At 42.2% G+C, this 26369-nt stretch overlaps 1 protein-coding gene across 1 annotated transcript in view; it reads right to left on the minus strand.

Moving 5' to 3' along the window:
* The window catches only part of SETDB2 (SET domain bifurcated histone lysine methyltransferase 2), a 92488-nt gene that overhangs the window by 60212 nt on the left and 5907 nt on the right, over positions 1 to 26369 (minus strand). The window contains exons 4-15 of the mRNA XM_074984245.1: positions 17665 to 17787; positions 15071 to 15136; positions 12244 to 12334; positions 11648 to 11835; positions 10352 to 10958; positions 9496 to 9615; positions 7828 to 7997; positions 7173 to 7401; positions 5082 to 5178; positions 3974 to 4082; positions 2651 to 2985; positions 507 to 595 (exon numbers count right to left, since the gene is read on the minus strand). Coding sequence (XP_074840346.1) covers positions 507 to 595; positions 2651 to 2985; positions 3974 to 4082; positions 5082 to 5178; positions 7173 to 7401; positions 7828 to 7997; positions 9496 to 9615; positions 10352 to 10958; positions 11648 to 11835; positions 12244 to 12334; positions 15071 to 15136; positions 17665 to 17787 — 2224 coding nt within the window. The remainder of the gene's footprint in view (positions 1 to 506; positions 596 to 2650; positions 2986 to 3973; positions 4083 to 5081; positions 5179 to 7172; positions 7402 to 7827; positions 7998 to 9495; positions 9616 to 10351; positions 10959 to 11647; positions 11836 to 12243; positions 12335 to 15070; positions 15137 to 17664; positions 17788 to 26369) is intronic.

Consider the following 26369-nt stretch of genomic DNA (forward strand, 5'->3'; position numbering starts at 1 on the left):
TGACCCATGCTGGAGAACTCAGGCTTACAGCACTATTTTATTGCTGCATAGAGCTCAGGTGGGAACCTCATTTCTGAGATCCTCCCACCTTATGCCCAGTGGTATACACGGCAGTGAAGCATAAGCCCTGTGAGTCTCAGTCAGCAGGCACAGGCCTGCAGATGTCTCTTTGCTGTGTAGATACAGCCCTTGTGGCCTGCAAGCACTCCTGGATGGTAAATTTTAATGGAACCCCATTAGCTCTTTGGAACGATTTTGGCTAAAGACTGAACAGAATAGGTATGGCACAGGGCGAAGCTTTCCCCACACAACACTGGAGAACACCTCTCTTGTGGTGACAATGTAGCTTAGCTCCCTGACCCATTCAGGCCATGGTCTCGAATGAGATCACCGATAACAATGTGTTCTTTTTTCAATCAGGATACTTGTCTATTGGAAAACAATATGTTTTTTTTTCCCCTCTAACATTTTGCTTTGAATGAACGTTAAAAAAAGATAGTTCCAACCTGTTTGTGAAGAACGCCACCCAAGGAAAATTTCTGTTGTGCGTCTCTACAAAGACACTCTGTAAAAAGAGATTTGGGCAGCAGCTATGCTGTAAAACAAAAATGATTTGAAATTTAATGAGAAGGTTGCTCAGTCTCTGGCTGTAGAATATTTAAATTTCCCCCAGAAATATTTGTAACATGCATAAGAAAAAAAACAAACAAACCCCAAACCTGAAAGAAGACATGTCCCCTACCACTCCTTCACCATTCATATCTAACATGCCTCAGTTTTAACTCTAAGTAAGTCACTTCAAGTTAAGGAATACCTTTAACATTTCTAAGATAATAATTTGGTCTTGAAAAATCAAGTTCTTTTGTCAATCTGTACTTCAGTAATTTATGGTGAGCTGCTTCTTTCTTCATTTCACACAGGAACAAAAGATCACCATCAATAATAAATTAAAGATGCTATGCAGTCAGATAAGAGAGCAATCTTTGGGAGCATATGCATGAATAAAATTACTCCAAGTGTGCAGAACCTGCCATGCAGTGGTGCAGGTGCTTACAGTTAGGTAGGGTTGGCAGGATTTGATTTACGTACGTAAGCACCACTAAGTACTGATTTCGCTTAAATAAATGGATGGAAAAACATCAGTCAATGGCAGCATCTCCCATGATCGGTGCTTGAAGGAATCTAGCGTCACTAGCCCCATGGCCATGCAGCGAGCTTGCTGCAGATGTACTGTCATGGACAGGAGCCATTCAGCAGTGGGGCAGCCTACTCACAGTCCAGGACTGGGGTCTTTGCTCTGACCCAGTAGGACCACTGCCTGCAGCTGCAGGGATCAGGTGTCATTGCCCTGAAACGTTGCTGGGAGCTTTCTGCATCTCTGCTGTCCTGGTTCCACTCACTCACTGGCCAGGACTACAGGGGCATTCCAGGGCAGGACCCCTGCAGTGGGGGTTGGGGCTCATCCTGCTCCTCACAGCCCTGCCCTGGAGCTTGAGCTGAGGCAGGGGCAGAACCACAGCCTCCCTCACATCTTGCACCTCGGTGTTCTGTGCAGCTGAGGGCCAGAGACACACCTGCAGCCCTGCTCTGACCCAGAACTCCCCTTAGTTTCTCACAACTGAAAATTAAAATAGTTAAATTGAAAAAATGCTACAATAGAAATTATTAATTGTCAAAATTACAAAAAAAAAGTTCAAATTCTGCCAACCCAAGTTAGACACATCTCCGTGTGTGCATGCACATGGATAGAAAGGCTGTTATTGTCCCTGTTTTGTATCACAGAGCATCGTTTCAATGTTCGTGCAGATTTCAGTTTGACACACCTATTAATGCTCATGGGAAAAACAAATCGAGTGTTATACATACACGGCATGAGGGATAGCTCAGTAGTTTGAGCATTTGCCTGCTAAACCTGGGGTTGTGAGTTCAATCCCTGTGGAGCTCATTTAGGGATTAGGGCTAATTGATGTCAGGGACGGTGCCTGCTCCTGCCAAGAAGGCAGGGGACTAGACCAGATGACCTCTGGAGGTCTGTTCCAATTCCAGGAGATGTGTATGTCCAGTTATTTCTAAATATCAGGGCAGATGAGAATTTTTAGTTTTCCTATCACTACGAAAATTATGAAAATTCATTCATTATCTAATAATTACCCAATAAATCTGCCAGCTGATTGAATAATGTTGTTAGCTACACAAATGCCTAGAACAGCCAGAGTCCCTTCTCAGAATGTTTTCAGTTGAGTGTGAAACCTACATAAGGATCTGTAGTAGACAGTATCTACAGCTGTACGGTCAGGAGTAAGGATGCAATTTTTAGACAGTGTTATGTGAAATATCCTCAAAATGATACAAACCACAATTTACAATGGTTTCAGAAACCAGTGGGGTGGAAAGGAGGCTTGCAATCTTGTCAACCATCCAGCCCCTGCTCTGATCCAGCATAGCACCCATTGGTAGCGCCATTCAGCAAGCAAACAGAGAACCCAGATCAATTATTTATTTTCCCACCCCAAAACAAAAAACAAACCACAGACTGCTCATCTTGGGAGAAGAGAACAGTTTTGCAAAACTCATTAATCTCTTCTGTTTATGCAAATAAGCAATTAAAAAAAGTGTGTGCTGTTAAATCACATTTACCATTTTCACTCACATTAAGAAATCGGCCCACATTTCCCTCTTTTGTGGCATCCAATAAATAAATATTTTCTTCCTTAGACTTCTTCAGAGATGTGTTATCACCCTCTGCCTCCTTGTTATAAATAGCATCTTGTTTGGACCTCCTATTTGTTTCCTCTTTGAAGGCATCTCTTTGGGGTAGGCCTACAGACTGTCTTGCAACATGTGCATCATCTACTCCGGCTGATTTCCCACATCTAGCATCTTGTGCCAATGGCCTTTTTTCTTCAGATTTTGCACTATCTGGGACACATGGCACAGTTTGCATGGCCTTCTCTGGTTCTCCTGGCTTTTGCTGCAGGTTGGGTTCTGTCAAAAGAAATGTCAAAAGATTAAAAGAATAGGTAATCTGTTTGCACTGCCAGAAAATGACTCAGCAAACAACTAAGGATAACATTGCAAAATTAAATGTGTTTGGCTTACTTGACCCTAAATACCCAACAACTCCTGAACTAGCTTATTTCCTCTGGTATTTATGGGTCTCAAATGATTCCCTGTCACCTTCAGACAGAAATACAGAACAAGCTCTGCCCCTCTGCATACATGGTTCCCTAAAGCCCCACTAGTTGTTTGCACTGTTAAATTCAGCTCAGTTGCTTGATTTCCGTGTCATTTCCCAGGAGCACCAATGCTACACTACCCCCTCAGTACCTGAAACAGGCCCTCAAATCTTGTGCATAATCCACTCTCTCCCCTCTTTTCAAATCCTCTCCCGGAACTCAACTTTTCCAGTTGCTATTTGACTGTCTACTTGCATTCTGCACACCATCCTGAATTTTAATAAGGTGCTAGCAAGATTCATCTTCAACAGCAAATATTTCCCAGCACCTTTTCCAATTGTACTCTTCTTTCTCCCATATCCCCACACCCCTCTTTGCTTACCACTAACCATTGCTGTGTCACAATTAGTAAATAGCACAATTCTGCCACTTCCCCCCAAATTCCGCTGAAGGAAGCAGAAGTCCAGGGGGTTTAGCACCTTTCCAGGAGCACTCAATTCTTACAGGATCAGGCCATTACACTGCACACTACACTTTTCATGGCAAGGAACTTCATTTATCTTTAAATTCTTAGTCTTTAAGCATGATCCACATTTACGGTGTAATAAGCAATACTCTGTGCTGCTAAGGCATGATAGGGCGTACTAAGTGTTACACATATATGCCATTGTAGTCAGAAAGATGGCATTTGAACAAATTTCTGCAAATTATAAGATCATTTTCTACTGAGTAACTGTATTGCCTGACTGGGCACAAGTGTGCTAACCGGAGTAATATTTATAGCTCTGCAAACCTACTTTCTTCTCCCTTCTTGGTTCCAGGGGTTAGTTTGATTTTGGTTGATTGTTGGGACAGAGAACTATCATCTTCATCCAAGCTGGCATCGCGCACAACAGCAGCAACTTCCTTAAAAGAAATAAGACTGTGAGGTACTGTGTCCCATGTATCTCTACACCGAGAGCCAAAGACAACCGGGATTTAAGTTGCAAATCGACTCTAATCTGTTGTTTGAGTTTCAACAGGCTAAATTCCAAGTCTAGACATAATTCCGAATTATCCACACAAGCCTCCCAGACTTGCTGACCCAGCCCGTTTCCATCAGTGCTGTACGCAGAGCTAGCTTGGGTCCCAATTCACGAAAACACTTAAGCATGGTTTCCCTTTCACTTCGACTGATTTCAATAGAATTGAAACACATGCTTAAATACATACCTAACTGCTTTGCTTAACCAGGGCCTAAGTTAGCTCTGCATATGGAGCTAATGGAAATGGACAGGATCAGCAAGATTCCTCCCCTTTCGCTATGAACCAGTGACTAGTCATGGGATCTCCAGTTCTGTCTCAAGCTCTTATACATATTTCTGATACTAACACGGCCAGCTAAGGGGCGACCAAAACTTGTGCACATCTCCTTCATAGATACTTCCTGCCTCTTCCTATTAGCTCACGTGGCAGACCAAATTCTCCAGTCTGTGCTGTAGTAGTGGAGCATAAGGCCCTGAGCACTAGTGCAGCAAAGGATGCTGCAATATTGAGTTTGGCTCCTGACAGCATTTATCTTTTCCTTTCCTATTTCATTAGTTAGGAGGACCATGGAGGACGTTGCAGGGAGGAGAATGTTTACAACTCCTGGGAGGGCTGTTTGCTGGAGACAGTCCTGCATGTACAGGGATGACGCTGTGGGAGTATTTAGTGCAGGGAGATGAGGGATGGGAAGGGGCCAGTGCCAGCAGCTATAACATAGAAGTCCCAGGACAGATGCAAGTTGGGGCGGGGGGTGAAGCTATTCAATTTTTTTTTTTTTTTTTGCAATGAGTACTGATATAAAGTCATAAATAACGGCCTTTACACTTCACTGAATATGTACAAGTCTGAATGCAATCTGTTATTCTTCTCAATTTTTACCAGTTTTAGCCGACGAGCCTGAAGAATAGCCGTTCTTGTTTTAGGTCTACTGGCTGGGCTTCTCAGAGTCGTTGGATTGTACCCATAGTTCTGAACCCTGCACAGGGATGGCAAAAGCATTTTATGCAAGCCTAAAGACCGATAAGAGAACTTTTGCAACATCTACTTCGCTAACATTTTCCAGTTTGTAAAGAACAACAGACTGCAAGCCAAAGCCTACCGTCAATAATCATTAGAAATCTTGTGGCAGTTTTGCCCCTGAAGAGACTGCAGGATTTGGCAAGCCATTCTCAAAAAGGTAGACCATCAGTTGCTGCTCAAGCTTTATTGTCAGCCAGTTGTTTCTATACCCCTCAGACATCTTTAAAACAAACAATCACTACTTCAATAATATTTCTGGTAAGAGCTATTCATCCATCTAGGTTCTTAGATCATGCTCATCATTGAACTACATTCAGGTTCCTTAGATGTCCCTGCTACGATGGTTAAGCCCCGACAGTGGAAGGCACAATTTGCAAGAAGAGAGACTGTAAACCTACCACTGAAACCAACAAAATCCTGCAAAGCATAAGAGAACGTCAACTCCCTGTGTTTACACTACACTTGCTCTGCAAGGGTTAATACAGACTAAGGGGACTAATTAGCCTACCAGATCATGACAGAGGAATCAATTGACCAAGTAATCCCCTGGTGGAAGGAGCTGAGCTAGGGCTATAAAGGATGGAATTCACAGTAGAAGGGGGCTGCTGGGAAAGTCTGCAATCACTCCCTGGCTAAAGGGGATGTGAGTTTGGGGTGGCAAACCCAGAGAGTGGGAAGGCCAGAAAGGCAAGACAGGGCTCAGGGCAAAGCAGTAAGGTATAGAAGGGAACAGACCCTGGTTGCTGATGCATGTTCCTGAGCTAGAACCTGGGCCTGGTTTTCCCTGCTAGCCATGAACATAAAAGCACTATGAGGCAGCGAATGGGAAGACTGCCTAGGACAGCTGGTGAGGAGAATTTCCAATCCTAAAAGGGAAAACTAATTGGTGACCTGGCAGTAGGGCTAAGCCATGAAGAGCTGGCAGCAACTTGTGGAGGAAAGGGAGCTGCAGGCTGGCAGAGAGAGATGGAGGGATGGCTAGCAACCAAGGGAAGGGATGCTGACCTGACTCCTCAGAGTGACCAGGACGAGGTGCCACGTTAACCATGAGTGGAGCACCCAAGCACACTCCCTTAGCAACAGAGAAAGATAAGCAGACAAGCTATGACCCTTTGAAATGTAATTTATGATTCAAAGTCTAATGGTTTAACATTATGAACCAGTTATGTTGCAACACTATCTCCAGGCATCAGCCAGAATGAAGCTGCGTAGGGCTAGTCACCCCTAGGATTATAAACTAAAAGAAAAAGTTCCTACTCCAGAAATATTATAATCTAAAAAACAAATTATAACTTTACCCCACACAGCGCTATTTCGAAATAGTGCCATTGGAGCCTAGTATGGCCTATTTTAAAATAGGCATTATTCCTCAGGAAAGCAGTCTCTACACCAGCCCCCTTCTTCAAAGCGGGGCATGGAAATGACACGGACCAGGGAATATCAATGAGGCCCTGCCATGCATATGCAGTGCCTCATTAGCATAATGACAGCCACACGAATTTCAAACTACTGACTTCGAACTGCTGACAGGCAGCCTAAATACAGGCGCTTTGAAATACACTCCCAACGTTGAAATTCCCTTATTCCCAATTCGTTAGCTTAAAAAATATGAGAGAAAGCCGCACAGTTGAACAAACTCAGGTTCCACTGTGGCTCTTGCTATCAGATAAGAACAGCCATACTCAGATCAACGTAGTATCCTGTGTTCTGACAGCGGCCAAAGCCAGGTGTTTCAGAAAGAATGAACTGAACAAGTGATCATCAAGTCATCTACTCCCCGGTGTGCAGTCCCAGTTTCTGGCTAACAGAAGCTACAGATGCCACCCGTTACATCCTGGCTAACAGCTATTGACAGACCTACCCTCCATGAATGTATCTAGTTCTTTTATGAATAGTCTATAATAGTAGCATACAGTCTATTTTTACCTTAAATCTGCTATGACAACTTACACAACTGGTTTATATTTGTCATCTGCAGGCTGGGACAAAGATTCACATTTTCTGTTAATGTTGTCTTTACCAGTCTGTACAAGTTCGATCTCAGAATCTGAATAAGCAGTGTCCAGTTTTCTCTTTAGTGAAAGAGAGGTGGGACTTTTCTCATTCACAACATTCTTCTTTTCATCCTTATGATCTATAGCTTCCATTTCTTGCGGATCAACTCTGCTCATTATCCGGCCTGTGAGAAAAACAGAAGGTTTCTAGTTTAGTCCATGTTCTCCGACCAACTTTGCAGTTACGTTTTTAGCAGGGACTAGATCACCATTTGTGAGTGTGAAATGCAAACACCATTCCTTCTGCGAGGCAACGGTCCTTGTGGAATCTAGCACAGAACAGAGAAGTCATCTGCTTCTGAGACAACACTGCTAGAACTCTAACCTTGGACAGGTCTTTGTGCTCGACTAACTCCACTGGATTACTTGTTTTCCACAGCTTTTTTCTACTCTTTGGCATACACACTGCAAAGCAGACATTATGGTTGTATCTGCCATCCCAACCCCAGCAAATGCCGCTTACTGCTTGGTACTTAAATTGCTGTAGTTTGCAGACTTCTAGGAAGGGCTCCACAAAGAACTGTTTGAGAATGACAATTGTTATATGTTACCTGAATAAGTGCAAACGAACGTTCCTTTGTCAATATCATCTAGGCAGCGGACACCCCAGCCCTTTCGCTCTGTGTTGAATACCTGCAGCCGAACTTGGATGCCATGCTGTGCTACTCTATTTTGACACCTGATTCTGTCACACTTACATGATAAGTTGCATTCGTAAATTCTGACAGGAAAAAAAATTAAAAACGAAGTAAAAAAAGTGTCACTTGTTCATATCTGGAGATGCAAATAGAAGAGCAGCTCACTGAAAAGACAAAGACATCTGCTTAGAAAAGAATGGGCAAATCACTGCACTTTTAGAGTTTGGTCTTCCCCATTCCTGACTGCACACTTTTAACAGTCCTTCAGATTTTCAGGGATGACTAAGAATATATACCATACTTACATTATTTAAGTGAGCTAATGCAGCATAGATTCTATAGCCCTGATGAGTGACTTAACAAATCACCCCATTCTACCCTTGGGACATATGTAAGAGCTTAAAAGAGCAATCAACCTGGATGGATTTTATTATGGCAGTTACTCTAGGATTTTTCTGATTTTTAAAATACAGTAAACTCTTTCATATCCGACAGCCCTGGGACCGGGCAGCTGCCAGATATTCAAATATTCTGGGCAATAGAGAGATACACCTAGCAATGCATAACACTAAAGAAAAACAAGATTAGGTATTAAGAAAAACGAAAATGTATACAGAGTACTTTACTGGCCAAAAACAGTAATATTGTACGCTGTAAACTTAAAATGTATTTGCTGTATTTATTTGTATTTACTGTACTGTATTTATACTGTAAATGTGAAAAACGTAACTAAAATTTACTTATGGTTAAAATTTTAGTTATTTGAGAGTTCTGGATGATAGAATGATGGATATGAAAAAAAGTTTACCTTAGCCCCAACTTGTGAGACATTTCGGGGTGGATGTGATTGTCATAATGTTGGAAGAACTTCAGTGAGGGCATTAATCCCTTAAGGAGTCATGCACGAGCCATCTGTGAGTTAGCAATTCCAAGGTTCAACGCCATGTTACCACAGTACATGGACTGCGGGTATGCCTACACTGCAATTAAAACCCTGCGAGTAGTTCCCCATGCCAGCTGACTCAGGTTATCTGCAGTGTACATGCTTGGGGTAGAGTCTAGGCTTTAAGACCCAAGCAGAGGGTGAGTCCCAGAGCCCATACTCCAGCCAGAGCCGGACCATCTACACTACAATTCAACATTATCTTAGCCAGAGTCAAACAGCACAAAGGTGTCTAACTGTAGTTGTAAATATATCACAAGTGGGGAGCGTGCCTTATGGACACAGCATTGGACTGGAACTCAAAAGACACAGGCTCCGTTCCTAGCACCAACACTGGCCTACTGGTGATGTTGGACAAATCGCTTTGTCTGTGCCTCAGTTTCTCTATCTGTAAGGAGACAATGATCTCCTCTGTAAAGTACTTTGAGAGCTGCCATCCTAATCATTCAAGTTTAATTAAATATAAAAGAAGTTCCTGTAGTACAAAACCATGCCGTGGCTTTCAAAACAAAAATACTTTTGCCATTCAATACAATCACTGTAATCCATACGCCCACACTCCCCTAACTGTTTAAGAGTGGCCTGAATGCCATAACTGTATGTGAATAAAACACCAATGTCAATTCCAGGTGCCTTACCCGCTGGGGACAGGTCCGTCCAGTCTTTTATACCTATAACCATAAGGTGTTCTGTTACTTGGTGAGGCAGAATTTTCACTGCAGCCATTTGCAGTCAGTTGTAGGCATGCACATTTTGACCTAGAAGGGCAACAGTAAAACGTCATGTGAAAATAAGCATGTAATTAAAGGGATAAATCCAACTGTAAATCAAGTGAATTCAAAACCTATGCTTTTTACAACTGGTTTCAGCCCCTGCCCCCAATTTTTTGGTCTACAGTCACATTTTCCTACTTCTTTAAGAATTTTTCTTTTGTCTGTACTCTGTTGAAGGCCCAAACAACAGGAACAGGGGGACTAGTTACACCAGGGGACACGGCAAAAAACTTACTGTGCACAAAATACTAGTAAATAAAGAAACTGAACAAAATCTATACTATCGCGGCAGCCCTGCCTGCCAGTGCTTCGCCATGCCCCTCCCTCCATCAGATAATGACTAGAGTTCACAATGCAGATTGTGGATCAACAGAAGATGACACTGACCCTTTCGTTGTCTTACATTGTTATAGCTCCAAAGACTTGTTGTGAATGCCTTGGCCTGGCTCTGAACCCGCTCCCTACATAACTGGAGAGTCTCAGTCCCCTGAGGAAATAGTCTGCTAGGGAATGGAAGAAACAAGCAATGGATCTGCTGCTCCCTACTCTTCTGGCACACAGAGCTGGAGCTTTTAATATGGACCAGATTTTGCTACCCTTTGTATTATCAGACAAAAGTATTATATTCCTACACGCACAAAATAAGTGTGACAGTTTCCTTTTATGTTATTTAGGGCACCTCTATGACAGGGCTTTAGTTAGGTCAACTTTTTCTATTTACCTATCTGTGCAGCCATCGGTACAATCGCATGAGTCGAGAAACATGCTAGAGAAGTTGTTCAGAAAGTACCCACGTGGCCACGTGGCCTTCCTATACTTAAAATAGGGTAATCTTGCGTGGTTGGCTTCATTACAGAAGGAAACTGGCACAGACTCAGCTCCATTGCTGATATCAAAATCAAACACAAGTGCTTCTCGGTTCAGAGTGTTTCTGCACAGCTGTACGTATGTGTTGAAAGAAAAGTGATCGACAAATAAGAAGTTGCATTCTGTTTGACACAGGTAATGCTGCACATCTTGATAGTTTCTCAGAGTCCTCCCACAGGGGGCCTTATAATTCACATCAAGTGACTTTGAAAACGAGTCTGCTTTGGCATGTCGCCTCTGGAAATGACAAAGGATTGGTATTTTAAGGGGGTTCTCCCCCTTGAATGAGGTCAGTGGTCTGCTGGCAAGACACAGATTAGAGCAGTCATGATTCTGGTAACATAACTTTAATGGCAATTCCCTTGTTTCACTACATGAGTCTTCGTTCCCCAAGTGTGATTTTTCTTTCACCTCCATTCTCCTGTTAAGAATCACAACACATATTTGAACCGTGGCTGGCACTACCAATAAAAGATGCAGTTTTTTAATCATTCAGTATTCTTCACAAGGTAGAGAAAACCACCCTCAGTCACAATCGTGAGGTCCAGGATTTCAATGGATCATTATTTGTATTAAGCTAATGCCATGAGGCTTCACTGGCAATCATGGTTTCTTTGTGCTCAGCACTGTATAAGCCATCTGTTATACCGTACTTCTGTCACAAAGAGCTTATGCTCTATGATCAGGGGTTGGCAATGTTTTGGCCCAAGGGTCACACATACGGAAGCGATATGGAGGATCATGAATGCTCATGAAATTGGGGTTTGCGTGCAGGAGAGGATGCGGGCTATGGCTTGGGAGCGTGGGCTCTGGGATGGAGCCAGAAATGAAGATTTCAGGGAGTGGGAGGGACCTCTGGGCTGGGACAGGAGCTTGGGGTGCAGGAGCAGGCTCTGGGCTGAGACTGAAGGCTTTGGAGGACAGGAGGTTGGGGCACAGGGGTGCAGGCTCTAGGCTGCGCTTATCTCCTCAAACAGCTCCCAGAAGAAGCAGCAGCAGCAGCAGCAGCATGTGACCCTTCTGGTCAGCTTGAGGAAGCCAGGCAGCCCTGTGTGCTGTTCCCCTCCACCCAGGGCAGCACCCCTGCAGCTCTCATTGGCTGAGAACCATGGCCAATTGGAGCTGTAAGGATGGTGCTAGGGGCACGAACAGTGCACGGAGCCCCCAGCTACCTCTACGCATAGGAGCTGGCCAGAAAGGGGACATGCCACTGCTTCGGGGAGCCATGTAGAATAAGGCAAACCACAGACTTCACTCCCCAGTGGTTGCTCAAGGGCCAAATTAAAACAGGTGACAGGCCATACACAGCTCACAGGCTGTAGTTTGCCCCATTCTGCCCTAAACAGACAGCAAAGACAAAGGAAATAATATACAGCCCATTTTCCAGTACAGCAGCTGAATAATGTAGAGCTAGGAACTGAAATCAAATTTCTTGAGTCCCAGACCAGCACCTTAATCGTATAAGGCTTTATCTGTACACTTTCATACACAGCAAAAGTTTAATCACACTATCCTCTCTCTAGCTACAAGCAAACACATACCCTCAGGCTGTAACTTGGAGAGCGTTCAAATCTTCCACACAGTTGAGGTTATAAACTGCAAGGCTTAGGCCATAACCATGATTCAAAATTGCATTTAAGTGGTTAATTTCATAGTGTTAGCTCCAAATTCTCTTGTGCAAGACAAAGAATATTTAAAAGAATGGGCTACAGTAAACTGGAATTAAAATGTATCATGTATACTCACAAAGAAAAACCTGTTGTACTTTCATCTGCTATAGAACGCTGTAATCTAGGTTTGAGTCTCTGCTTCCCGCCTTCAGTAGTCAAATTGTTTACTTTAAAAATTAAAATACAAAGACTTTGACAATCCACATTACATTTGTACAATTAATCTTACAACTTACCACATTATCAGATATCGAAATACATTAAAGATCATTTTGACCTATTCTAGCCAAAAAGAAAGAAAAAAAAAAGTGTGCTAAAGAAACAGTTTTATAAAACAAATGCAATGGAGAATGTGGAAAAAAATCTTACTAAGCAGAGAATCCACTGTAAAACAGATTTCAGAGTGCTTCCTACATGAACTATTTTGATAAATTTGCAGAGGAATGGGCCACCACCATTTAATCTTCCCCCTCCTCCACAACAAGGAACAGAATGCAGAGCTGAATTTGCCTGAAATCTTATAAGTTTCATCAAGCTGCAACCTTCGAAGTTCATACAAATATTATACATTAAATAGAGAGTGAGAGCACACGAAAAGTGATATCTGTTTATCAAAAAGCAGACATAAAATATAGCCCAGTATGCATAGTTTGAGCCACACTGTGTATTGACTTGCATATTATCCACCCACATTATAGTGTGTAGAGTTTTACAGCAGTGTTTCTCAAACTTTTTGACACCATGGAACATCAAACAATAATATTTTTTACGTGGAACACCTATGAAAATGTTCTTTAAAAAAATGTTGTTAAACCAAAAGAACCCAAACAGCAACATATACAGCAAAACCAAAATGAAGTAATTTAATCAGGTATCATACAATGTTAGTATGTCACTGCTATCTAGTTTGAATTATGGAAGAGATGTACCAGGGATCAACAACTCCTGGCATGACTGCCAAGAGTGGCACACAAGCCAATTTTCATTGGCACGTGAAGTGAGACCTCAGCTCCACCCTACCTCTCTTCCCCCATGCAGCAAGGAGCTAGCTCAAAGCCATGTCATCTGTGGATTAAGAAAAGACCAGCTAATGCTACCAACCACCACCTAAATTAGGATGCAGAGCTTTACTGCTTATTTATTAATGAAGCAGTTAGAGGTAGGACTATTACTGACTTTAAAAAGTATCACTGGCTCTCAGACTGTATATAGAGGTCAAAAGTAAAATTTCGGCATTCCACCTCAGAAAGGCTGCTGACCCCGACGTATACCATCAGGGTATTTTTCCAAATATAAGTGGAACGCTTGTGAGTTGTTCATGGCACACCTATGTTTCGTGGAACATAGTTTAAGAAACACGGTTTTACAGGGTGCAAGTCAGCACATAGCTTGGCTCTTTATTTTTAAGTGGGAAAACTGACTGTCCCATCTCAGTATATGTTTATTGAAATATTCTACACAGCATTAATTCACGTAAATGAGCTGGATTTATTACCCCCTCTACCATGTGATACAATACTATACTTTAAATAGAATTAACTAATGACAGATGAAAAGTATAAAGAAATAAACCATCTTAAAAATTTATTCAAAGGGAAAAATAATGTCTCTTAATACGCAGTAATTGTAAGTCCTGAATTGCTCTCAATTAATACTATAATTTAAGCCCTAAAATCCCATGTCATTGATATAATCAACACTCAGAATAGGACTGGTCAACTAGTGCTTCCTCCTCAAAGGCAAATCTCATCATCTTCCATGAGACCTTACCAAAATTGTAAAGTATGGGGTAGAGGGTGGGACCGAGGAGAAATATGATGTTTATAATTCCTATTTGATAAATTGCAGGTGTCAGCAGGTTGCAGAAAGGAAGAGAGGAGATTCATCACTTCTACGGGGATTTAAATTAACTGGTTCACATTTTGAAACACAAATGACTATCTATAATCCAAGAGACATTATCCCTAGATCATTAGACTAAAGAAAATTCACATTTTGGACCTAAAACAGGTGAAGTGCATTCTTTTAATTTCAGTATTAATACAAGACCAGGGTTACGTCTAGGCTAGCACTTATATCAGTAAAACTTTTGTTGGTCAGAGGACCAACAAAAAACCTCTGACTGACAAAAGTTTCACCCCAAAAGCACTAGTGTGGACAACACTTTGTAGGCATCAGATGCTCTCTCACAGATAAAGACACCACTCCTCACTGGGGATAGGTTCAATGGGAAACTTCTTTCCCATTGGCATAGAGTGGCTTCCCGGGAGAGCTTACAGAGAAGCAGCTGCAACAATCCAGCTGCACTGCTGTAAAACCTGAAGATCAGACATAGCCCAAGATTTGATTCTTTTTGCAGTTTAACACCAAGATCCTGCAACCCTCATTTAACATCAGTGGGCAAGTAGAATCATGCTTCTCAGTGCATTAGTGTCTGCAGCAAGTTCTTCCCTCTTCCTCCCCCTCTCTTTCAGACATTGCTAACATCATAAGCTACAAAGAAAGTCACTTCCTCTATGAATTCCCTGCCTCACTTCCAAAACCCTTTGTATACTTCTGAAAGAAATAAGCCCCTCACATCTATCCCATAGGTTTTAATGCCTGACCAGAAAATACATCAAGATTTCAACTCTTATTTTTCTCCTCAGCTGCTGCACCAGAAAACATGATTCTCATTTAAGGCATCGCATTTTTACTTGCAGGGAACTGTACCTACATACTATGATTGTGAAAACCTAGAAAACAATATAGAGCCTAATCAGAGTAATGCTACAGTTAGTCTACATGCAACAGCAGTAAGCTTTTCAGGCCAATTTTATTTAACTTTGTGCTCCAGATGATAAAAATTGAGACAATAAAATACTGGAGAGCGTAGAATAAACGGAGCTGAGATGCACACATACCATTTGTCAGTGCTAAGAGATTGCTTACATCACCTCTGTTGACCAGCATCAAAGCTTGGAAGCATTCTGTTTACAAAACAAAAACGGATATATTGTTTCTAAACAACAATATGAATTAAAAGGAATGATGGACAAATAAGACATCCAGACCATAGGCCACCCACAGTAACATCTGTTCCTGCTACACTAGAGCCTACGCACACCACCACCTCCCCTGATAGAAGCCTACATTTGTAATAACAACATTACAGCTGTAACTCAGACCTGACAATTTTGTGGACTTTGGCAGATTGTTGGAGGTTCTTTTCTGATTGGCATTGCAGAGGTCTACAACCCCATAATACATTTTAGTATAGTTTAATGTTTTCATTCTCTCACATAGCTAACCATCTTCTTGCTGAGAAGGGCCGTACGCTGTTTCCATCAAAGCCAATTAACACCAGTCTCAGATTTGCTGGAATGTTTAATAAAGAGCAAGGAGAGTGCAAAGGAGCAAGAGAGAAAGTGTCTTGAACCCCAGACCACTATGTAGTAATTTACTGTACTACTACAAAAGCAGCAGCAGTTAAATAGCAGGGTCTTTATAGACTGGCAGGTGTGAGAGTTACAGTCTTCATCTCACATTTTCATTACATCTGCAGAGGGATTTAAGTTTATTCGTACAATATCGTGCTGCTGTAATGTTGCATCACAACGCCAAGACTGAAGGCTTGTATGCACAAAACTTCTATACTTTAATGATTCTAGTATAATTTAAGCAGAACGGCCCTCCTGGCATGGAATGCTGTCATTATACCAGCACGAACATGCTTTTAGTTTTGCTTCTTTCATCTGAGAAGGGGAATAAACTATAGTAAGTAGCACAGCTGCTATCCAAACCCTGGGTTGGACTGCAAAAAAAAAACAAACTTATATTACAGGTTGCACCTCTCTAGTCCAGCACTCTTGGAACTTGGCTGGTGCCGAATGGAGAGAAGTTGACGGACCAGAGGAGTTCAATATTGTCAAACACATTACCAACACTTCCACTGCTTACTGGCCTCTTAGCTGTAATTTACTGTTAAATATCTGATAAGTAACAGCACAGAACACTGAGAGCCAGGACTGGTGGCTGTAAACGAATTTTTTGGGACCACAGGAAACTTGGCCAGACCCATGATAAGTGATTGTCTGGCTAACTAAAATCACGAGGGATTATGGACATTGTTGGATGAGAGCATGCTGGATTAGAGAGGTTCAATATGTACCAACCAAAATGGCTAAACTGGGACAAAATGTGCACAGAGCAGCCCTAATGAATCTCTGAAGACCTGCACCAAAATTAGTTTCACCTCTTAATACCATCAAAAGGATCTTATAATTGATTCCCTAAGCCCTTCAATTTTAAAAAGTTTGTCCTAGTGAAATCCAAAGTTACAATGGAGTCTCTAACGTTAACACAGACTCTCAAGAGATCACAATTACAATGTGAACTAACTCAACAGGGGAGTTCAGCTTCTAGAGCAAAACATGCCGCAGAACAATGAACAAGCAAAGCTCCATTGTTTTGTCTAGAGCACCAACATCTTAGCTCTGTAAACAAAAAGCTATACTGAGGATTAGCTGCTGGAAAAAATTAAACTAATAAAGGAGGTTTTCAAAGGAGCTTCTCAAAAGGTATAGCAATCAAACTGATGTTTGGAGGCAATGAGGAATTTTTTTTGGTAATCATGCCTCCTTTCCCATTTACTCCATCTCGGATTTAGGTTTGGGGCTCCCCACCTAATGGGATGCTGTTATACTCAAGCTACAGCTACATTGGAACACAGACTCAAAGTACTGGATTGTGTACGTGGCTCCCCACACCACAACAAATGTCCATAAAATGTTGTGCTAGAGACGGGGGAAACCCAATGTTCATGTATACATCCACACCACTGCTGCTTTTAGGCAAAGTTAGCACTACCAGTTTAGGGGAAGCACTGTGCACATAAAAGAGACACTCTAGGAACTAATTTGCTGCTGATACCACCTCTGCCCTTCACATGCTTACAAGTGGCATCTTGTGACCATGTTGCCCCCTCACTATTATTTCTGCTGAACCGGGTGGAGAACAGAGCAATGGAATGGTGATCTGGATCTCCTCCTACTCCTTTTGTGAGACAAACGTTTATGTAGTGGAGTAGGTGATCGGTGAAGTGCTCAGTGGAATTTGAGCATAACTTTGACGTGTTGAAAATGGCTGACCTTGAGGTTCAATGACCTTGAGATTCCCAAGCTCCTCAGGTGTATTAGCTTACTCACCTTCTCCTCATCCTCAGACTTGTGTTTTTAGGTTTTAGATGTGGACGGTTGGGGGTCATGGACATGTACAGGTGCTAGTGCAGAAGTAACCATTGGCTGTAAGCTCTCTGGGGCAAGGATTGACCTCCCCCGCCATATGCTTGCATAGCACCTAGCACAACAGGGGTCTTGGTCGCTATGATAATATAAATCAGTAATATCACCATCCTCAGACACAGTATTTTTTTAAACTTACAGCTAAGGTCTAGCAATATATAAAATAGCTTTCAGTTGGATTCTAAGCATGCATAAGTATTGCAAGAGGGTCAAACCATCATTTGTTGCAGTTCCATCCTTGATTTTTTGTTTCAGGGACAGCAACATGTTTTGTGCCTGCTCAAATATGAAGTCCACAGTCTCATCTTCCATTTGCCTCCAGAACATCTGAGCATCACCTGAAATACACATTTCCATTTACAACAAGAGTATGCAGTTTCTAATGACCAGAGTTTTAAAAGCATGTAGGTGCCTAGATATGCAGACAGGGGCTCCTGGGCAATTTTTAAAATTCCAATAAACCACTCTGTTTTTAGCTACCTAAATACCTTTACAAATTTGGCCTTAAATCTAAACTAAAAGTGAAAGGGTAGTCAACTGAGGTGCTTGAGGAGTCTTCTGGAGACTCAAAACTGTCCTTTGTTAAAATATTCTGGTACTATCAAAGAGGAAGGAAATTTAACATCTCCTTGCCTCTAACAGATATCACCCTCTCCCTGCACACTGTTAAGTTATTCCTACTAGAGATGTCAAACAATCCTGTAGCACCTTTAAGATTATTTTTTAGGGAATGAGCTTTCATGGGTAAGACTCTGAGACTACTAGAGATATACTATCACTGAAGTTTATAAAAATAACACACTCTTTTTTGGTTAACTGGATACCATAGGGTTTTTTTTTTTTAAACTAAGTCTCTACAAAATTTTTGTACCCCACAAAATTAATAAAAGTTTCCCATCCCAGAAACACACTTATAGTCAGCAGAAAAAAGTATAAACATTGTGAGGTAAATGCACCTTTACATGTTTGTTTTCAAAGTGGCGTTAGTTTTATTAACTTTTCCTGTGCCCAGAAGTATACTGCCTTCCTTGGGTACAAGAATGGCCACACTAAGCCAGATAAAGCGTCCATCTAGCCCAGTATCCTGTCTTCCAACAGTGGCCAATGTCATGTGCTTCACAGGGAATTAATAGAACAGGTAATCAAGTGACCCATACCAACACCCATTCGCAGCTTGTGGCAAACACAGGGAGAGGACAGGATCCCTGCTGAGTCGGGATAACAGCCATGGGCGTACCTATCTTCCATTAACTTATCCAGTTTTTTTGGTACGCAGTTAAACTCCTGGGTTTCACAATCTGGCAAAAAGTTCCTCAGGTTAACAGTGTGTTGTCTGAAGAAATACAAAACTTTTTACTTTAATTTGGTGAACCCCAAGTTTGCGTTCTAACTAGATAACTCTCCCTTACTTTCACATCTGTGATGACCGTACAGCCCTCTATCCCATCTCACTCAGCTGCCTCTTTTCTGAGCTGAAAAGTCAGCCTTATTCTCTCCTCATATGGAAATTGTTCCATACACCTAATCGTTTTTTCTCCCTTTCCTATACCTTTCCCAATTTCAATATATCTTGACACGGGGCACCGACATCTGCACACAGTATTCAAACTGTAAGTGCATGTGGATTCATACAGAGGCAATATAATATGTGTCTTATTATGTATCTTTTTCTTAAGGAGGAGTCCAAACACTTAGTTTTTTCACTGCTACTGCACACTGGTTGTTTTCCCGAGAACAATCCACAACTCCAAGATCTCTTTCTTAAAGTGGAAAGAAGTAATTTAGAACCCATTATTTTATATGCATAAATAAGCATATATATAGAGAAAGAAGACAAAATATATGTAAGGTATTAAAAAGCCAATTAATAAGAGTCCTTAGTCCCACACTCCTCTCTTGCAAAGCACGAATCTGCAGCCTACAGACTAAATGCGGAACCCTTTTTTGGAATGCTTACTGCTTCCAATATTTTAACTGGACAGGCCTCCAATAGAAAGTATATTGCTGCAACAAGTCACAAAAATCAGTCATGACAAATAAATGTTTTACTAGTTTTGAGATTAAGGATATTTACCCATGAAATAATCCAGGAAGCTCTACATCTGGTTTGTTAATTAATTTCTAAATAACTATCATATTTAGACAGGAATCTTTATGTTCTGGTCTTAGACTGCTAATCTGGATGAACAAATATGCTCAGACATAAAATGACTATGCATAGTATCTACCAAGAAGTCACAGGATAACATGCATGGGTACTTGTAAGGACATGAAACAAATATGCCCAGCTAGCATAGTTTCCTTAGGCACAACTGTTGAATAATGTGAGGGGAGCTGGTTTATGGAGACAGGGAAAGGGGAAAACAAAGTTCTGTTTGAGCACAAGATCACCAGCCATATGAGTGACAGCAATGGGCTTGCCTTAATATTAAGAGGTAAGATCCAAAAAGAGCTTCTTTTCTGTTAAAGCTGATTGGATAGGGAGGACACTTGCCAACTGACACAAGTACTCATTAACCCTGGTATTCCAAGAAATAAACAAACACAAGGAAAAGCAATGTCCACCCTCTGACAGCACCAACTGATCAGGCAGAATCTCACGTCAGTGTTCTAGCAGACAATTCTGTGAGACATTCCTGCACTAATCAAGATGCTTGAGGGATTTTTGTTTTAAAAAAATTGGAAAAGGGTGTTTTTTTTTCTTTAAGTTACAGTAATATCTAATTCCATAGCAGGTTTCCCCACAGCAAGATTACTACCTTGTACTGTTTGGGTATGTCTACATGTGCACAAATCTTCAAAACAGACATGCTAATGGCTATTTCGAATATTACTAATGAGGTGCTGAATTGCATATTCAGCACCTCATTAGCATTCAGACGCTGTCTGCTGCGGTGCTTTCAAAGCACTGCTTTCGAAAGCGCGCAGCTTGGTGCAGCTACATGGGGATCCTTTTCAAAAGGATCCCACACCTTTCAAAATCCCCTTATCCCACTCACCGAGCGGAATAAGAGGATTCTGAAAGGTGCCGGTCCTTTTGAAACGGACCCCCATGTAGCTGCGCCAAGCGCTTTGGAAAGCATCCTAATGCTAATGAGACGCTGAATATTCAGTTCAGGGCCTCATTAGTAATCTTCGAAATATGGCTATTTCAAAGATTTGTGCCTGTGTAGACACAGCCTTTCTGTGATATAACATTTGTTATGGCTGGATGCTAATGGTGAATTAGATATCTTAAAGGACTGGCAAGGATATATAAAGTCTTTCGCGTCCATGTCATCAGTTCAAATCCAGCCCAGGATCAACATTGAATAAAAATCACTTTATACAGCCAGTGATTTCTCTCTTCAAAGCACTGCATATATTTTACCTGTTATGCTAACATCCCAAACCAGTAAGCTTGGTATATTATTCGATTCTTGGATATTTGATGTCCTACATAAAACACATGCACATTCTTAGCCCAGTTCTCAGACAGATGTCCACATTGTCACCTCCACATTTGGCACCTTTGTAGGCAGTCCCAGCAGAAAGGCCAAAGACTGAATGGTCATGGAGATGCAATTATTCTTTTAGCCCCCCAGGTGTTCTCTCTCTCCAGCAGAGGATGGATGAATGTGCATAGAAGCTGCCTGTTACACATACCTGTGCTAGACACAATTTTAGCCTCCCTGTTGTCATTCACAGGTGATGCAGGAGGGGGAGGGGTGCACAGGGGGCCCCAACCTTCCTGCCCACCCACCACACAACTGTGCCACTTCCGATGCGCACGGAGGCCTCCCCCAGAATGGTGCAGCCTAGGAGTAGCCCGAGCTAGGAATCAGAGGAATAGCTGAGTTTGTCTGTATCTTCAGAAACAACAAGTCCTGTCGCACCTTAGAGACTAACAGATATTTTGGAGCATAAGCTTTTGTGGGCAAAGACCCGCTTCATCAGATGCCTGAGCAGGGGGGTTCCAGAGGAGGGTTTAAATATACAGGCTTATGAAAAGGAGGGAGTCTCAGTCAAGAGAAAGGCCAGCGTTGACAAGGTCAGTTCAGTGACAGAGGTTGTAGCCCATTATCAGCAGTTAAAGCGGAGTTGTGAACATCAAAAGAGTAGATATCAGGTCAATTCAGTCAGGGAGGATGTGGCCCATTATCAGTAGCTAATGGAGGTGTGAACACCGAGAACACAAACTGCTTTTGTAATTGGCCAGCCACTCCCAGTCTCTGTTCCATCCTTGGTTCATCATCATCATCAACCATGGGCTCAGCACCCATTAGTGTCTGATGCCTCTCTCACTATTTCCTTCCATCTTTCCCTGTCCAGTGCAGAGTGGCTTAGTTTCTGGAGACTAGCTCTGCACCAAATCTACCACATCATCTATCCATTCTCTGTGGGGTCTGCCTCTCCTGTTTGAACCATCCATTATGCCGAATACAGGGTCTTGATTTTTCGTTTGTTGTTCATTCTGCAAAGATGTTCAAATAGTTGTAGTTTCCATTTTATAACCTTCTGCAGCAGGTTCTCTTTTGGCTGTATCTTCCTATATAATTCCTCATTGGTTCCTTCTACATCCATCCTATTCTCAGAATCTTTCTATAACAACTCCTTTCGAACGCCAATATTCTTCTTTTGGAATCTTTCATTATCACCCATGTCTCACATCCATACATGCTGCTGAATACACACATTTTCAAGATGCTCAGCTTCGTTTTTAAGCTAATTGCTTTGCTTTTCCAGATCTTCTCCATCGCCTTCAAACTCGCTCTTGCTTTCGCTATTTCCTTCTTACAATCTAGATCATATGTTATGTTGCTCCCCAGATACGTGAGCTTCTCTACATTTTCTAGTTCAATACCTTCCACACTGATCTTCCTTCCTACTTCCTTCCAGTTGCCCAGTGTTTGGACATTCCATGTTCCAATGGATAGCATATGTGTTAGGTGTAATTTTCTTCCAGTAGCCAACTTATCAACCCAACCCCGATCTCTCGATTGGTATCGTGGACCTTGTTTATCTGGGCGACGTCCGAGCTGACATCTTTTAACGTTTGGTTGTATTGGCATCAGATTTCATTCGTATTGTTGTTTGACAGTCAGCGCATTGACACACATCTGACCAACCCTGCTCCTTCATCCAGGCTTGGGACTGGCACGGAGCTCTCAGTGGCTTCATGGCGGAGTTCATCCTTGGTTGATGGTGTCAAATTTGCAAATGAATTGCAACTCTGCAGTTTCTTTTTGGAGTCTGTTTTTGAAGTTTTTTGGTTGTAGGATTGCTACTTTTAAATCTGTTACTGAGTGTCCAGGGAGACTGAAGTGTTTTCCTACAGGTTCGTGTATGTTGCCATTCCCAATGTCTGATTCGTGTCCATTTATTCTTTTATGGAGAGACTATCCAGTTTGGCCAATGTATATTGCAGTGGGGCATTGTTGGCACATGACGACATATATTACGTTAGTAGATGTGCAGATGAAAGAGCCCTTGACGGTGTGGTTGATGTGGTTAGATCCTGTGATGATATCGCTAGTCTAGATACATGACTAGAGTTGGCAGCGAGGTTTGTTACAAGGATAGGTTCCAGGTTTAGAGTTACTGTGGTGTGGTCTATAGTTGCTGGTGAGACTTTGTTTAAGCTTGGCGGGCTGTCTGTAGGTGAAATTTCCTTGCACTACTCCCAGACCGTACTGCTTCAGCGAACCACTAGAAGTAGCAAGGGCAGTGGGAGTTATCTGGAGCAGGCAAGGGGTGAGGCATGGGCAGGGACACATAGCTGATACCCCACACCCCAAGATCCCACATTGGTCACCTCCTCTTATTCCCAACACAATTTCCCACAAGCTTGCGATCAGGGCTCTTGCAAACAGGGTGACTGCTAACAGGAGGGAGTTCTGAGAGGGTAGTTTAGAGGGGGAGCTTAGAGGGAGCTAGTTACTTCTCACACCCTTAAATCTTTTATAACATCCCCATCTGAAACTTTTACTTAAAAGCCCCATATAGAATTAAATTAAATCAGAGGAGGAAATGGAGGCTGAAGACCAGCAGCAGAGTGGGGGCTATCCTGTTTATTGCGTCAAGTGTAATACGTATGATTACATACGCCACCTGCCCACAGGGTATGTGTGCACTCGATGCAAGGAGCTCCTGGCGCTCAGAGACTGCGTGCGGGCTTTGGAGACCAGGTTGGCTGAACTGGAGGAGCTAAGGGAGGCAGAGAGCTATGCTGATGAGGCTTTCCAGGATGTAGTAGGGCTGTCCCACCTCCAATCTGAGAGCCCCAATGCTGTTAAGGAGGATGAAAGGCACAGGGAAGGAGAGCAGTCAACGGGGGCAGAGGGAAACCATCCCATAGCTGGGACCCTCCTTCCAGAGGGTGCTATGGTATCCTCTCATGCCAAGGATACCTCTCCGGGGGAGGGAACGCCAGTTGTTAGGAAGAGGCAGGTGTCAGTAGTGGGTGATTCGACCATTAGAAATATAGATAGTTGGGTTTGTGATGACCAGGAGAACCGTATGGTGACTTGCCTGCCTGGTGCAAAGGTTGTGGATCTTTCAAGGCATCCAGACAGACTTATATGTAGTCGTGGGGAGGAGCCGGTGGTTGTGGTACATGTAGGTACCAATGACATAGGGAAGGGTAGGAGAGATGTCCTGAAGGCCAAATTTAGGTTGCTAGGAAGGAGACTGAAATCCAAGACCTCTATGGTGGCATTCTCAGAAATGCTTCCAGTTCCACACGCAGGGCCAGGTAGGCAGGCAGAACTGCAGAGTCTCAATGCGTGGATGAGACGATGGTGGATGGAAGAAGGGTTTAGATTTATTAGGAACTGGGGACACTTTTGGGGTAGGGGTGAGCCTGTACAGGAAGGATGGGCTCTATCTAAACCAAGGTGGATCCAGACTGCTGGCATTAAACATTAAAAAGGTTGTAAAGCAGTGTTTAAACTAAGAGATGGGGGGAAAGCCGATTGCTGCGGAGAAGCATGTGGATCGGACAGAGACTTCTCTTACGTGAGACTCCATTGATAGAGATTCTCTAGAATTCAGTCAGAAAGAAGAGATGGGAGATGACAAAGTATGGGCCAGATCAGATGAGAAACAATTACATACAAAAGAATCCAATACGTCAGGGAAGGGCAGGCATATGAATAGTGGTAGTTTTTTAAAGCGCTTTTACACAAATGCTAGAAGTCTGTCTAATAAGATGGGTGAATTAGAGTACCTCATATCAAAAAGAGGAGATTGACATAATAGGCAACATGGAAACCTGGTGGAATAAGGACAATCAGTGGGACATGATCATACCGGAATATAAAATATATCGGAAGGACAGAATGCGTCGAGCAGGTGGCGGAGTGGTACTGTATGTGAAAGATAATATAGAATCAAATGAAATAAAAATCCTAAATGAATCAAAATGTTCCATAGAATCACTATGGATAGCAATTCCTTCCTCTGATGGGAATATAGCGCTAGGGATATATTATCGACCACCCGACCAGGACAGTGATAGTGATGCTGAAATGCTAAGGGAGATTAGAGAGGCTATCAAAATAAAAAACTCAGTAATAATAGAGGATTTCAATTATCCCCATATTGACTGGGTACATGTCACCTCAGGAAGGGATTCAGAGAGAAAATTTTTTGATGCCTTAAATGACTGCTTCTTGGAGCAGCTGGTACAAGAACCCACAAGGGGAGAGGCAATTCTTGATTTAGTACTGAGTGGAACACAGGATCTGGTCCAAGAGGTAACTATTACAGGAGCGCTTGGAAATAGTGACCATAACATTTAATATTCCTAAAGCAGTCAAGTAGCACTTTAAAGACTAGCAAAATGGTTTATTAGGTGAGCTTTCATGGGACAGACCCACTTCTTCAGACCATAGCCAGACCAGAACAGACTCAAAACAGACTCTAGTCTGTTCTGGTCTGGCTATGGTCTGAAGAAGTGGGTCTGTCCCATGAAAGCTCACCTAATAAACCATTTTGCTAGTCTTTAAAGTGCTACTTGACTGCTTTTTGTTTTGATAGTGTATAGACTAGCATAGCTTCCTCTCTGTTATTATTTAATATTCCTGTGTAGGGAAGAACACCGCAACAGTCCAACACTCTGGTATTTAATTTCAAAAAGGGGAATTACACAAAAATGAGGAGGTTAGTTAAGCAGAAATTAAAAGGTAGAGTAAGTAGAGTAAAATCCCTGCAAGCTGCATGGAAACTTCTCAAAGACACCATATTAGAGGCCCAACTTAAATGTATACCCCAAATTAAAAAACACAGTGAGAGACCTAAAAAAGAGCCACCATGGCTTAACAACCATGTAAAAGAGGCAGTGAGAGATAAGAAGGCATCTTTTAAAAAGTGGAAGTCAAATCCTAGCGACGAAAATAGAAAGGAACATAAACACTGCCAAATTAAAATGTAATAAGAAAAGCCAAAAAAGTTAGCCATAAATTCAAAAAACAATAGTAAAATGTTTTTTTAAGTACATAAGAAGCAGGAAGCCTGCTAAAAAAGCAGTGGGGCCCCTGGACGATAGAGACATAAAAGGACAATCAAGGAGGATAATGCCATTGCGGAAAAACTAAATGATTTCTTTGCTCCAGTCTTCACGGCCGAGGATGTTAGAGAGATTCCCAAATCTGAGCCGTCCTTTATAGGTGACAAATGTGAGGAACTGTCCCAGACTGAAGTGTCATTAGAGGAGGTTTTGGAACTAATTGATAAGCTAAACAGTCACAAGTCTCCAGGACCGGATGGTATTCACCCAAGGGTTCTGAAAGAACTCAAACGTGAAATTGTGGAACTATTAACGGTGGTTTGTAACCTATCCTTTAAGTCAGCTTCGGTACCCAATGATTGGAAGACAGCTAATATAAACACCAATATTTAAAAAAGGCTCTAAAGGAGACTCTACTGGTAAGTCTAACAT

The sequence above is a fragment of the Carettochelys insculpta genome, chromosome 1 (genome assembly GCF_033958435.1).
Source record: "Carettochelys insculpta isolate YL-2023 chromosome 1, ASM3395843v1, whole genome shotgun sequence".
In the NCBI taxonomy this organism is placed as follows: Eukaryota; Metazoa; Chordata; order Testudines; family Carettochelyidae; genus Carettochelys; species Carettochelys insculpta.